This window comes from Sus scrofa, chromosome 1 (assembly GCF_000003025.6).
Source record: "Sus scrofa isolate TJ Tabasco breed Duroc chromosome 1, Sscrofa11.1, whole genome shotgun sequence".
In the NCBI taxonomy this organism is placed as follows: Eukaryota; Metazoa; Chordata; class Mammalia; order Artiodactyla; family Suidae; genus Sus; species Sus scrofa.
Window position 1 is genome coordinate 12,651,517 of NC_010443.5, and position 15,851 is coordinate 12,667,367.

The 15,851-nt window shown below is 38.4% G+C and overlaps 1 protein-coding gene across 1 annotated transcript in view; it reads right to left on the reverse strand.

Moving 5' to 3' along the window:
* The window catches only part of OPRM1 (opioid receptor mu 1), a 68,171-nt gene that overhangs the window by 17,392 nt on the left and 34,928 nt on the right, over nt 1–15,851 (reverse strand). The window contains 2 exon segments of the mRNA NM_001001538.1: nt 1,582–2,102; nt 2,952–3,304. Coding sequence (NP_001001538.1) covers nt 1,582–2,102; nt 2,952–3,304 — 874 coding nt within the window.

A 15,851-nucleotide genomic window follows, 5' to 3' on the forward strand; every position in this document is an offset into this window, starting at 1 on the left:
CCAGTTCCTGGGTTCATTTCAGCATTATTCAATATCAAGGGAATCAAGATGGATGTCCCCCATGGCAGATCCTTCTGGGCCCTATTACATTAGTCCTGTGGTCAATTACAAGGGGTGAGCCTGGGCTGGGTCCGGTGACGGTAGCGGGGGGGTGACAGGACACAGCAGGGTGGAGTGTGATGAAGAGAAAGCAAAGAGGAAGCAGCTGAACCCCAAGGGTCCTCTGGCTCCTCAGTTTGACTTCCTGGTCATTTCTAGGGAGCCATCTGTCCCCAGAGTTCAGGTCCCTGATCTAAGAAACTTTATCTAAGGTTCTGACACGAGGATTTACTTTCACGGGGAGTTTAAATTTGAATTCTGTGTTATAAAATTACACAGGCAGTGATTTGGAAATGCTGGCACTCTTATTTGGAAAATTACTTACTTGAATTCATATTAATAATTAAGTGACTGATTTACATTACAGGTCAGACTCTAAATTTTCCAAACCAGTGGCTTAACGAGGCAATATTAACTTAGAGACAGATTTTTCTCTCTCCTCTTTTTTTGATTTCTCATGTAATTGTACTGTTGTGTGTAAATCTTGGCAGTCTCCCATCTTTACACTTCTGCTCGTAGGAATTGATCTTCCAACGATAATCACTGCTCATGATATTAACCTCAACTGATACAATGTCTGTTATAAATCTGATTTAGTTCTAACAATTACATCATATGGTTGGTGTTCAGATCTAAAAAGTTTATAAATCAATGACTTAACAAAGTTAAGGGCCAGTCATTTCATTTCCTTTTCTCTTTTGCTGTGACACTGAGTTGCTAGGAACATCTTGTACCCATCACTGCAGTGGGGAAAGTGCTGTCGCTTTCTCTGTCACCGCAGAAGCAGAGCAGGACTGGCTTTTGAGAAGTGACAGTGACTTTGGGAGTGATATGCATGCACTCTCTCACACTGGGGCAAATGGGAAAAATTCTAGATTAGGGTCATTTTCAGTTATCTGAGGTCATTATTTTTGCATAGAAGAAAAGGCTGTTAAGATACAGATTTTTAGCAGCTTTATGGATTTCTTTAAAAAATTTTAAAAATTTAGTCTTTTTATGGCTGCACCTGTGGCATAAGGAAGTTCTCAGGCTAGGGGTCAATTGGAACTGCAGCTGCCAGCCTGCACCACAGCCGCAGAAACATCAGACCTGAGCTGTGTCTGCAATCTACACCATAGCTCACAGCAACACCAGATCCTTAACCCCCTGAGCAAGGCCTGGGATCGAACCCGCATCGTCATGGATACTAGTTGGGTTAGTTACCACAGAGCCACGATGGAAACTCCCAGATTTATGGATTTCTAATTGGTATGTCTCTATATCAAATGAATATGTACCCAATATCTACAGCTCAGTTTATACAATGAAGTGCCTCTCTGTCACAATAATTATAATTTGCTCTCTGCCTCTTTCCGTCCTTATACTGACTCTAATCCCCTGGTTACTGAGCCACTTCTAATGGATTAAAATCTTGGATTTTAAAAAGCTCCATAATTTTTATGTCTCCCCTAGTAAGTATACCCAATTCTAGAAGCTGTGTACCTGATGGTTGGTCCTGTCCACCGTGTTGGCCGTGGAGGGGTGGTCTCTGGTGTTTTGACGGATTCGAGCGGAGTTTTGCTGCTCAATGGTGGAGGAGGTTGGGATACAGAACTCTCTGAAGCATCGTTTGAAGTTTTCATCCAGAAATGCATAAAGGACTGGGTTCAGGCAGCTGTTGGTATAACCTAGAGCAATGCAGAAGTGCCAGGACACAGTCTGGAAAGTAGTTTCTGGGATTGTAATCAAGGCTTTAATGATGACGTAAATGTGAATGGGAGTCCAGCAGACAATGAACACAGCCACAACCACCAGCACCATCCTGGTGATTCTTCGCAGGTTTCTATCCTTTTCTTTGGAGCCAGAGAGCATGCGAACACTCTTGAGGCGTAAGATCATCAGCCCATAACACACTGTAATGATGAGGACAGGCATGATGAAGGCAAAGATGAAAACACAGATTTTCAGCAGGTTTTCCCAGTACCAGGTTGGGTGAGAGAATGTTAGTGTACAATCTATGGAACCTAGTAGAAAAGAATTATAAGCAAGAGTTAGCAACATTTAATTATGTTATTAGGTATTAACATTGCCATTTTGCTCTCTTATTTATAGCCTTGACCTGAGCTAACCTGTGGTTATTCCTACATAAGCAAGGAAGGGGAGATTTAAAGAAGTTGTGGAGGAGACTCAGCTCTGTCCAAAGTCTAAAGTCTATAATCACTGTCCAAACTCTATAGGAATTTCCAGCTGATGGATTTCCACTTTTTGACGGTTGGTTCATCATTCTGATATAAAATCTTAAAAAGATAAATTTGTCATGTAAGCAGCCACCTGAGATTTTAAAACAAGCTTCCACTTAATCCTCTTTGGGTTTAAAATTTAATTACTTTCGAAAGAGCTATGTTCTTATTTTCCCAACCTCCCCCCCTTTTTTAATGGTTGCATATATGGTGTATGGAAGTTCCTGGGCCAGGGATTGAATCCCAGGAATCTTTTAAGGCACTGCACCGGGGACAGGGATCGAAGCCGCACCTCCTCAGGGACCCAAGCCCTTGCAGTTAGATTCTTAATTCATTAAGCCACAGCGGGAACTCCTATTTTCCCATCATTTTGATGAAGTAAGTGCAAAGAAATTAGGAACTATTAAATTATGGATTATTTTCTCTTTAAAATATTTCCTAGAAAAATTTGAAATTTAAGTAAATTGAGAAATTTTTATCTCAAAATATTCAAAAGTATTTTGCTAGGAAGAATCATTAACATTACAGTTTGACTCTGGCTTTGGACCACTCCATAAATTTTACTTGGCTCAGGACGTCATCAATATATCTGTCTATGGAGTCACCATCCCTCAGGCCTGCTGCATCCCTCACCATTCCGGTACTTTGTTGTTGCCATGAACATCACAGGCAGACCAATGGCTGAAGAGAGGATCCAGTTGCAGACGTTGATGATTTTGGCGTTGCGGGGAGTGCGGAAGTCCAGGGCCTTGACGGGATGGCAGACGGCGATGTAGCGATCCACGCTCATGGTACAGAGGGTGAATATGCTGGTGAACATATTGTAGTAATCTATGGAGATCACGATCTTGCAGAGGATGGTTCCAAACGGCCACGTTCCCATTAGGTAATTGACACTCTGGAAGGGCAGGGTACTGGTGGCTAAGGCATCCGCCAGAGCAAGGTTGAAAATATAGATGTTGGTGGCAGTCTTCATTTTGGTGTATCTAGGTGACGGAAGAAGAGCAGCAGAACAGTCAAAAAAAAAAAAAAAAAAGTGTGAAATACAGTTAAGCTTTCAAACAAAACAAAACAAAAAACAACAAAACAACCCCCTCGCTGAAACCAACGCAAAAACAAGCATAAGGATTAGTGGAAAGCATTTTAGATTAGACATTGAAGAACTATTTTCTCGCTCTAGATTGATCATGTATAACCATGTACCTATGGGCTAAATATATAATTTCCTTCCCTATCGGTTATATTATTTATAAAATGATGATAAGAGTAGCTGCCATGCCAGCTACTCTTAGGTATAATAGACACAGGGAGCACTCAGTCAAGTATTCAAATGTGGGGTAATAATGCTTTTTATTTCTATATGCGTAAGAGAAAATTTAAAGGTATAGAGTTAAAATTATGGAGCAATGTAATTGTGCGAGAGTGTGCATATGTGGTTGTGTATTCGCATATGCGTGTCCTCACACACAAATATACGAGCCGTTATGGGAGCACAGAGAGGAGACAGAGCGTAGTAAAGGTAAGATGACGAAAGAAGGAAGGTGTCTTGGGCGTGTAGATGCACAGTTGGTAGGGGTAGGAGTAGATTATTGAAGACTGAAAGAAGTCCAGACAAAGGCACAGAGTTGAGATGGTAGGATGCGTATTTGGCCCTGCAAGAGTAAAATCCCACCAGGAGCAACAATAGATCTGACGGAGGAGGAATCAAGAGACCAGCACATAGAGGGGATTATGTAGCATGGTGAGAAGATTAAACTTGATCCAGTCTGTGATGGGGAAACTAAGGTGTTTTTGATTTTATTATTTAATAACTTTACGGAGGCATATCATTCAAATGTACAATTTGAGAAATTTTGCTATATGTACACACTTTTGAAACCATCACCATAATCAAGATCAGGATTAGTCTGCACACTCAGTTACACTGCTACTTGTTTTTTTTCTCATGGTTTTCCCAACTTCCCCCCCCAATTTAAGAAAAAGTTTTGTTGAAGTATAGTTTATCTTCAAAGTTGTGATAATATCTGCTGTACAACAAATTGATTCAGTTATACATGTACACACATCTATTCTCTTTCAGATTCTTTCGCCACATAGATTATCACGGAATCCTGGGTGGGGTTCTCTGTGCTGTACAGCAGGTTGGCCAATCATTCTATATACCTCGGTGTGCATATGCCAATCCCAAACCCCCCCACCAGTTCCCTTTGGTAACCATAAGTTTTTCAAAGTTTGTGAATCTGTTTCTGTTCTGCAAATAAGTCCATTTGTTTCCTTTTATTTAGATCCCACATACATGTGATATCGTATGGTATTTGTCTTTCATTGTCTTATTTGCAGCAACATGGATGGACCTAGAAATTAATCATACTGAGTGAAGTTAGACTGCTACTGCTACTTGCTTTTATAAATAGTTCTCTTGGCACACCCTCACACTCATTGAATTCCTTTTCATCTATGGCTGTTCTGTTGATGCAATGGCAGAGTTGAGTAGTTGCCATGGAGACTATGTGGCTTGTAAAGTCTAAAATATTTATTATCTGTTCCTTTATAGCGATAAACCCGCCAACTCTTGATCAAGATAATGGACGTATCGGTAACGCTCCAAAGTTTCCTTGTGCAGCTTTTTAATTCCATCTTGCCCCTCTCTCCCTTGACCCCCTCTCTCCCTTGACCCCCTCTCTCCCTGCTCTCTAGGCAGTCACTGATCTGGGTCTGCTGTCTTATAGATGTTTACATTTTCTGGAATTTTACGTAAATAGAACCATTCAGTATGTACTTTTTTTTTTTTTTGGTCTAGCTTCTTTCACTCTTTGAGATTTATTCATGTTGTTGCATATATCAATAATTCATTCTTTTTTGTTGGAGACCGCTGAACAGCTGAACTCTGTGGAAGGCAAGTATCTGCTGATGCAGAGTTCTAAAGTACAGGGTCTCCTTCAAAGACAAAATTAGGGAGTTATGCATAAACTATGCTATTCTAGGAGCAGCTGCACTATGCCTTAGAGGGATGCACCGGTGCTAATAGTTTCCTTTGTTATTCACTAAGAGGTAGCTTTGTCATTGCCTCTGCCTGGTCCTGCTCACTAATCTACATAAGGCAGCTTCCTTAATAAAAGTCCTGTGGGCTAAAGCCCAGTGCCTTTGTTCCCGGAAACAGAGTGCCTCCTGGACCCCCCACTCTCTAAATGTAAAAGAGTCTTGTGTGTTTTGTTATTCCGAGCCATCCCTCTTTCAGGATTCTCATTGCCCTGCAGCACTGGACATGGCACTTTTTTATTGCCAGGTGGTATTCCATTGTATAAATATGCGATAACTTTTTATCCATTCATCTATTAATGGGGATTGCTTTGCATCCACTTTTTAGATGGTACAAAGTAGAAGTTACGAACATTCGTTTACAAGTATTTGCATGAACATGTGTTCTTTCTGTCTTTGAGGTAAGTATTTAGGTGTGTTATAAGTCCTCAAAGCTGCAGAAATTAGAACTACCAAGTAGAAGAGATAAACATGTATGGTGACACACTAACAAATTATATCTGATGGTAGAAGAATATCTTGCAAATATATTGTCAAACTGTCAAATATATTTAACATTTCACATGTATTTACTGTCAGTAACGGGACCTCAAGTTCACTCTAAGGAGCCCTCTTTTTCCCACTCTCAGTCCATGTGCTTTGCAATGCACTTTAATGCTAGTTCGAGGCATGAAGAGTGTTCAGCATTGGTGTCGTGTTTCAATTAGAGCCAATGATCTGGGGAAAGAGTGTATTATTCTTAAATAATTTAACTCGAGAGGATGTAAGGTATGTAGTTGTTGGAAGAGCTTGTCTGAAAATGGATTTAACCAAGAGTAGGTAGATCTGAGTGCATGAGAGAGAAACTCATACCTAAAGACAGGTTTACCTTGAAATTTTTATTTACATCGTGGAGGAAATTCTTCCTAAAGCTGAGCTTGTGTTAATTGCTTTTCAGTCACATGAAATTAAGAGTCTAACTCATTCAGTACTAGATAGCTGTTGGTTAGAGGGGGTGATATTACAGACTCTGTAATATTTGTTAAGGGCCAATTTATTGTCCTAAAAGTTTTTTTTTTCTTTTTTTTTTAGCAGCAAGAAGCTGAGATTATAAAAAGAGATTTTTTTTTTTCAAAAACTTCCTTAGGGCTGATAGGCTCAAATTATTTCTTGACCTCTAAAATTCTGACACCAGTCTCATCTGCTGTAACACCAAAAGTTGCATTACTGCCAAAAAGGCTCCCCATTTTCAGATTGGGGACTTTTGACTTGCTTTAGAAGTTTGACTTCCTTAAAGGATGTAAAAGAGAGAAGATAGAGAAAGCCATTGAACTTGAGGAGATAAATGGATTTGATTTTAGTGAGGACTCTGTGGCAAACATAAAAATAACTTGGAAAAGTTCCTTGAAAGTACAAAAACAAATTTAAAAATATGACTTTTAAGATGTTAGAATAACTGACCTTGTGCTCAAGAAGCTTAAAAAATTTTAATGTTGTTTATGAGCAGAAATTTCCCCTCCAAAGCAGAAAAGAATAACCCTCCTGAAACCTTGCTAACTACACCATAGATTATAGACTTGGTGAAGCAAAGACATGCTCAATTGCATTAGCCACCTTCCCAGCCAGCAGACCTTATATTTCATATATCTTTAGTAGAATGTTTTATGTTAAATAATCAAGTTCTTTATTGTCAGTTTATGACTCATCATACTTCTAACCTTTTCCTCAGGCTCATTTTAGGACTAGGTACTTATTGATGTAAAAAAAGTAATCCTTTCCTTCCCCAGAATGAGATGTTTGTGAAACAAAATTAGGTTAGGGTCCTACATTAATCACAAAAGGAAAATTGAAACTTTATCTATAAAAGCTATTTCAATTGGCATGTTACAGGAGCAATTGTATTTCATTTTCTCAATTTATCCAAAGAGCCTTCCTCTAAAGATAACCAGCATTCTTATTCCGATTACTCACACTTTGAATCAAAGCAACATATAAAAAGAGGGTTCAGCAGTTTCCTAAATATGTGAAAGAGGATTAATTATACAAGACTAAAGGTTTGGGGATTCCAGTTGCCTCCAGCATATCTCCAAAGACTTTAGCCTGAAGGGATAGTCTGATCGGAAAAAGGATCCTGCTGTCCAGCAAACACGAGCTTTTCATTCTGTTCTGTTCCGAGGTGGCGGTGTGAACATCGCTCTAGGAAAGCTATGTGAATGATCAGAGTCACACTCCCAGTTATAAGAGCAGACAGAGTTAGCAAGGATGCCAAAGAGGGGGGGCGAAAGATCACCTTCTCTGTTCACTTTATCTGGATAGACCTTCTGGATATCAACACACAATCCTTTTTCGGATCTTTGTGCTTATTACCTCTTACTGTGTCATCAATGAATTTAGTGGCAGAGTGGGCAAAAGGAACTGGGAGGGTTATATGACATTTTCTCAGCCTGTCTCACCCGGATTACAGGGCCCTCCTGACCTTAACTGATCCTGCTGTTCTCACTGAATTGGGTCTTCTCCTCCAAGTAGCAGACCAAGCTATTTTTTCCTTCCTAGTTATCCCATCAAAACTTTCCTAGCATGAATTTTAAAAATTTGTTCTAAATGGTTGCCTAGCTTATTTGCTATATGGATTTCAATGACTGAAAATGCAATTAAAAAAATGCATTCTTCTCAGAACCTCTTCAACACTTGAACCATTAGAGTGAGTTTATGGAGCTTCTAGATTCTGTGTTGGGGAAGACACATATGAACCCCATTTCCTTGGCAGCTCACCTATTCTCCTGTGACCCACATAAAACTTTTGTTTGTAAATATCCTTTCTTTTTTGTGGTTATAGGATAAGTCCTATTTATCTTCAGACCCATTCTTCATGTCATTTCCTCAATAGTTACAACTTTCCAAAATATCAGTGAGTTTTTCAGCACTTTGTGGTAAATGACGCTATACCTAGTAAACTACTCTTGTATACCCAGGGGATGGGCTTTGCAAATCTTTTGTTGTTGTTCTATTTTGTTTACATGTTAAATCTTTTTTTTTTGTTTTGTTTTGTTTTTGTTTTTTTTGTCTTTTTGCCATTTCTTGGGCTGCTCCCACGGCATATGGAGATTCCTAGGCTAGGGGTCGAATTGGAGCTGTAGCTGCCGGTCTACACCACAGCCACAGCAACGCGGGATCTGAGCCGCATCTGCAACCTACACCACAGCTCACGGCAATGCCGGATCTTTAACCCACTGAGCAAGGTCAGGGATCGAACCTGCAACCTCAAGGTTCCTAGTCAGATTCGTTAACCACTGAGCCATGACGGGAACTCCTATATGTTAAATCTTGAATTGTGAGGACTCTATCTTGGGCCAGAAATAAAACTGACCAGGGATACTTGAAACAAGGAAGAACATATTCTAGAATCCAGCTTGTCAATTTATTCCCCAGTCAGGCCCTTCACAGGGCTCTGCCACCTGTTTTGGGAGTTCACAATTGGAGGAGCTGGGATGTACAGAAGATTTTTTGCCTCTTTTTGGACTGGTTTTCTGCCCTTTGATGTTTTTACCAAATGGAGTTTTTCCTTTTTTTTCTTCTCTGTTATCAGTGGAGACGGAAGATATCTAACTCAGTAAGGATTCAATGAGCCCCTTTTATATGTTCAGCATTGTGCTTGGAAAGATACTTTTTCTCATCTGCCATGACTTTTATGTCCACTTACCCTCACTTAGAGAAGTTCACATTTTTTAACGGGAGGGAAAAACCTCTTTAGAGTGTCATCTCTGAATACTCATGATTAATTGGATAAATCCAATGACATAAAGGCGCATGTTCTACTTTTCAGGTTATTGTTTAGTTGAAGAAGTTGGTTGTGTGAGTACCTACCTGAATTTCTCCTTCATCATACATTCATTCTGATATATCAGGCAAATTTGTGTGTGTGTGACAGCGATAGAGATTGAAAATAACCAAAACCAAAACCAGGGATACACACTCATTAGGTATTAACAGAAAGAGAGCACATATTAGTTTGTTCTTTTCTGTTCTGTTCTCTATTAGCTTAATAAAGGAGGGAACAGGGGATTTCTCACTTTGCTATACAATATTCTAAAACGTTTCATTTACATTCATTTCAAAGTGTTCAGTGGTCAAACACCAATTTTCCAAGGAGTTTGTAGTAGCAAAAGAAGAGAGCAATCATCTCAGACCTCAGCCCTGCAAACAAGAAAGTGTCCACTGTTTGCTAATTTGCCTCAAAAGAGTAGACAGAGAGAGGTTTAAGGGAAATTAAAGAGAGGCACCTCCTTCCAAAGGTCAATTGCCTCTTTCATCTCTGTACTCCCTCCTCATCCACACCTACTTCTTCTTCTTTTGTTCTCTATAGTCTTAATTTCTTCCTACTTCCTACCTCATTGAAGACAGTTGGTGAAAAAAAAATATCCTTCAGATGGAACAAGGACAAAAACCTGCTTTCTTGAAGAAATGGAGGGACTTTATAAATAGAAAATGTGAAAAGAACATCTGATGGTATTTTCATGTTTACATTTGGTGTTTGAAAAAGAAAATCTGAGTAAAATGTGTGGCTCCTTTTAATAATTGCATAGGGAGTTCCCGTAGTGGCGCAGTGGTTGACGCATCCGACTAGGAACCATGAGGTTGCAGGTTCGATCCCTGGCCTTGCTTAGTGCGTTAAGGACCTCGCGTTGCCATGAGCTGTGGTGTAGGTCGCAGATGTGGCTCGGATCCCACGTTGCTGTGGCTCTGGTGTAGGCCGGCGGCTACAGCTCCGATTCGACCCCTAGCCTGGGAACCTCCATATGCCGCGAGAGCAGCCCTAGAAAAGGCAAAAAGACGAAAAAAAAAAAAAAATTGCATAGAATTCTAATGACACCAGAATCTAATACATTTCAGTTGTACTATGTCTCCCACGAATCTCATCATTTCATTCTCATTTGGCTTCCTACTTGTCTGTTTTCTTCTTCATTTCTCTTATTTTACTGCATGCATTTTTGAAAGGCCCTTAAAATCCTCCTGTTAGGGTGGGAAACTGAGGTGGAGAACGGGGCCACACCTCAGTGCAGAGGAAAGGAAGTACGGCCAAGAGATTTTGCTTGACCATTTTTGGCATTATGCTTTTTGGAAGTGCTTATTTCCAGCTTTATTTGATTTCTGAAAATGTGACTTTAGACGTGAATAACATTTATCTCATGAGAAGTTTATATGAAAAATAATGTTTTTTTCCTTGATTCCTGTACTCTGTGATAAAAAACATGTATGTATTATAGAAAAATACTACCGTGGTAGATCCTCTGATGTATATACACCGTTATAATTGGAAGAGATTTCTTGTTTGTGACTTGATTTTTGTTTCCTGAAATATAGATTTATGTCTCTCTAGACCAAATTACTGGACAATATCATTAGAACATATCCCTTAACCTTTTGCTTCACAGATAACCAATTTTTTTTTATGCTAAAGGTTGGGTTTTTAAATTTTAGAAATACTTTAGCTTTCAAATATGAGAGTTCTAAGATCTGATTTTTGGATCTGAAAGTTTTGAACATAAAAAGGGATCAAGTGTGCATTACCACTAACATCTAATAATGATGTATCCCCAGTTATTTCTTTAATATTGGGGGAACAAAAGAGAAAACTTCAAATATAATAAAACAATTTTACCAATGGCAATATTAGAAAATTGCTTTTTGAAGAAGTTCAAGTATATGCTATAGGTGACAAACGTTTAGAGGGCGTAGATGATCAGTAGAATTATTATTTTCTACAATTAGTGCAATAGATGTAAGATTTCACCTATGATTTTGGTGATGATGTTGTGCATATAATCACTTAAAACAAATATAAAAGAGCATGAACAGAAAAGTTAAAAAATATAATTGAACTATCCATTCAACGCAGAACCCAGCACAAGGTGGGTAAATGGAACTGAATTCACATAAGAATAATGGTTTGGATTATTTTATTTTTTGTGGTAAGATGAAACAAACTTTTTAAGGGAAGCAGTGGCTTTTGAAGTAAAAGTCAAAAGGGAATATTCCTTTTTGTCTTGTCAATTTGTTGTCAGATTAAAAAGAACTTTGGTCATGACTTTTGGTCATTGCATGGAATGATGAGAAGTAAGACCTGAAAGGGGCTTTCAAGACGACATGTTCAGATAGCCTTCTTTCATGGAGGAAGAACATAGGCATAGAGAGATGTACAAATGTTTGAGACCTTTTCCCCTATTTCCCTAGGCTCCATTTAAAATTAAAATGTACCTTCTGTGCTGTAACTGTCTTGTGAGCCATATGTATTTCTGGATGTGCTTTGCTGATTACTCAACCCACTGGGTAGCTAAAACAAGGTAGGCATGCAAAGCTTTTTCATTTCTTTTCAAAGATGCCCATGCTGGGAATATCTTGGACATTTTGAGATATTATTTCATTATACTGAATGTTGTCACAGAATCATATTTTTAAAAGGTGAACGGAGTTTGATCCATTTCCTTTGCTCTACTCTCTCACAAACCATGATTTAAATCTATCGATTCTACATAGTTGACTCACAGCCTCTCTTTCTCAAGTTCCATAACTATATTTCCAACTCTCTGGGACATTTTCAATCTGCCATTGGTTTCCCCAATGCAATGCTTCCCCAAGCATGCTTATTTCTCACCCTCTACCTACCACACTACCTTCACCATCATCCCAATCAGTTACAGCAAAATAATCAGTTGGAGAAGAAGTAACAATGTACAGTTGAAGTACTTAAGACAAAATTAGAAATAGGGAGGAAAGGAGAAGGCTGATACACAATTCCAAAACTCTAGCAGGCGAGAATGGACAGGTGGGAATATCATTATTTAACAGAGAAGAAGGAGAGGAAAAGCAGATTTGGTATTGGTGTAAAGTTCAATTTTGAGTGTAGTATGTTGTGCAACAAAAGAAAAATGACCATTAAGCACCTGAATATATGTTTGCAGTTGAGATGGAGCAATTTATTTATGTCTTCAACGTCTAATGGTAATTCCAATCAAGCAAATAAGCTTGCCTTTTTGTATGATGCAAAATGTGGAGAATGTTGAAGGAAGAGAAAAAGGGAGAGAAAGAGAGAGTATATGAATGTTATACATGATGCATCAGAATATATATGGGAGAGAACTGAGTTTAAATGTCAGAGCCAGAAACTAGTCTATAGAAAAATTTTCTCAGCTCTAAGACGCATGTTTTTGTAAATCAGGAATTTGATTTTTATCAATATTTAACAAAATAATTATTTTCTATCATATTTTGATTATACAATGCAAAATGCAACCATTCATAGACTATAATTCCTGATGGCAATTGTTTGAAATAGAATTTATCAGAATTCTTGCTTTTGAAAGTGCAAGTTTTTAGTAATACTACAGCTATGAGTATGTCTATATATGAAATCATATATTTTATGTATCCTAAAATATTAGATCACATCTTACTTGTATGATAATTTCCTTATAAATCTTATAACTCGCATAAGAAAAAAAATTGATAGAAATTTCCACAAATTTGACAATCTTAAAAATTTACTCTACAATTTCCAATATAAATTTGTAGGATGGAAAGTAATTTTTCAACAGTATCCATAAAAATAAATAGATTCTGATCACCTATGCTAGAGGAAAAATTAAATTATTTTTCTTCTTTCCCATAAAAATGATAATACAAAAGTGTTATTGGTTAATGAGGCACTTGAAAAATATACAGCCTAAAATTTAGGACAGTGTTATAGTGGTATGGCAGGAAGCTAACTAATAAAAATTATTTTTCTGGTTTTTGTTATATTTGTATTTTTTAGCTTTTAGAATTTTGTACCTTTTATGATTTTTCAATTTAATTATTTGTTTTAATTACAGTTTTTTTTGGGGGGGGAGCTCTCCTGTGGTGAGCAGGTTGAGGACCTGGCATTGTCACTGCAGCAGCTTGGGTTGCTGTTGTGGTGTGGTAGGATCCTTGGTTTAGGAACTTACACAGGACACAGGTGTGGCCAAAATTTTTTTTTTATTTGTAAGCTTATATCATTTTCTTAAAGAACACACCAAAGTATATGAGCTTTAAGTTTCACCTCACATATTCCTGAACTCACCCCTGGCCGCATCTCAGTTTCTAGTCACAGAGAGCTCTTCCTGAGATTCAAAGCCATAACCTCTCTGATTTCTGCTCTGGACTTTCGGCCTCACTTACTGCATATAATAGGGCTGCCTCTAGATGGCACAATAGTTCTCAACTCCAATTATCTCCTATGCCCTGCTTTAAGGTCTCCATATAGAGCTATCAGTATTCCTGAGGGATTGGTTCCAGGACCCTCGGTGGGTACCAAAATACTTGGATGCATGAGTCCCTTACGTACAATGGCAGTATAATCAGGTCGTGTGTATCTGTGCGTTCTGCATGGGCAGATGCTGAAGGCTGTATTGTAAGACCATCTCAGTTCTTCTCTTTGCCTAGCTCTGCCTTGACACCATTTCTCCTCTACTGCAGCTATACAACGGTGCCTTGGGATACTTTGTGAGGCAGCTCACAAAATTCATTGCAGAATTCCAGCCAGGTATGACGTCAAATCTCTTATTGTGTATTAACAATAATATTTTAAATTTATACTCCAATAAATTTTTCCCTGGGAATATAAATAGGTGCATAAATAAATAAATATAAATATAAATAAGATGAGCCACTTATGGAAAACATCCCTCAAAAAACTAAAACTAAAATAAAAATAAATAAATATAAATAAAATAGGCCGCTTATGGAAAACAGTATGAAGATTCCTCAAAAAACTAAAAATAGGGTTGCTATGTGATCCAGCAATCCCACTCATGGGCATTTATCTGGACAAATTGATAATTCAAAGAGATAAGTGAGTCTCTATGTTCACAGCAACATTTTTCACAATAGCCAAGACATCAAAACAAACTAAATGTCCATTTACAGATGAATGCATAAAAAAGAAGTGGTCTCTATATACAATGGAATACTACTTGGCCATTAAAAAGAATGAAATAATTCCATTTGCAGCAACAGAGATTATTAAAGTAAGTGTAGTAAGTCAGAAAGAGAAAGACAAATACAATATGATATTACTGATACATGAAATCTGAAAAATGATACGGAAGAACTTATTCACAAAACAGAGACTCACATAGAGAACAGACTTGTGGTTGCCATGGGGGAAGTGAGGTTGGGGAAAATGGAATAGGATTTTGGGATTAGCAGATGCAAACTATTATATATAAAATGGAGAAATGACAAGATCCTGGTGTATGACACAGGGGAACTATATTAAAAATCCTGAGATAAACCATAATGGAAAAGAATATTAAAAAATGTATATGTTTGTATAACTGAATCACTTTGCTGTACAGAAGAAATTAAAACATTGCAAATCAACTATACTTCAATAAAATAAATTAAAAAAAAGAGTTTTCCCCAGGAATGAGGTGGGCAAGTGTTAAGGACAGGGTCCCATTCTAAGGGCTGAACCTTCTGTTTTCTTCTTCCTATCCCTCCAAATGGCCTTCCTTCAGCCCAGAAAGTTCTCTCTCCTCTGTGTGGCAGGGAAAACACCATTTTCTTATCAATCTACGGCTTTCGAAACCCTTCTATGGACCATATAGTCAAGATTTTTATTTTTCATCCTCTCTGGGCTCTTTTGCAGAGTCTAGTTCCAAAGACACAAGAGCTGTAGGGTAAAAAGGAATTATTAAAAAGGACAATAAGCACTGGGTGGTACTTCAGGTTCTCATTTTATGGAGCGCTTATTAGATAGCTGATGAAGCAATTACAGAAGTGGTTGGAGTATGGAGACTAGAAGACAAGACAGAGCCGGAGGTGTGATCCTGGGCGTAGTTAGCACATGGGTAGTATATATAACGCCGGAACAGAGGAAGAACATCTGAGAAGAAAGTATAAGGAAGAAGAATGGGCTCAGGTTAAGAGCCTAGTACAGGTGGAGGAAGTAAGAAAGAGTCAGAGAATTGGACATGAAATCCAGAGTTGGAGTTAAGGAAACCAAGAGAGGAAAGAGTACCATGGCGTCTAGAGTGGTCAATTTTGCTGAATGTGGCAGAGACTGAGTAAAAGGAGGACAGAAATATGTCCTTTGGCACTAGCAAAAAACCCATCATTAGTGGTCTTGACAAGTGCCATGGTGTGGTGGGGCTGGAAGATACATAGATTAAAGGTCAACAAGTAAATGGGGAGTGAGGGAAGCAGATGATGTAGGAATAGGTTGCTAAGAATAGGAACAGAAAGAGTGACTTCAAGAAAGGGTTTATTTTAAAACTTGATCGGACATCCAAGAGAGGGTGTGGGTGCCACTGCATCATGTTGCACCAATGGGGAATTGATGAAGCAGGGGGAACAGAGGATCCTCGTGCCAGCAGGGTCCTGGAGACACTGAAAGGAGGCGGATCATAGCACGTGTAGAGTGACTAGTCGCTTCTTAACTATCACTAGCAACACGACTGAAAACATGGCAACCGATGAAGGAAAGTTTTGCAGATT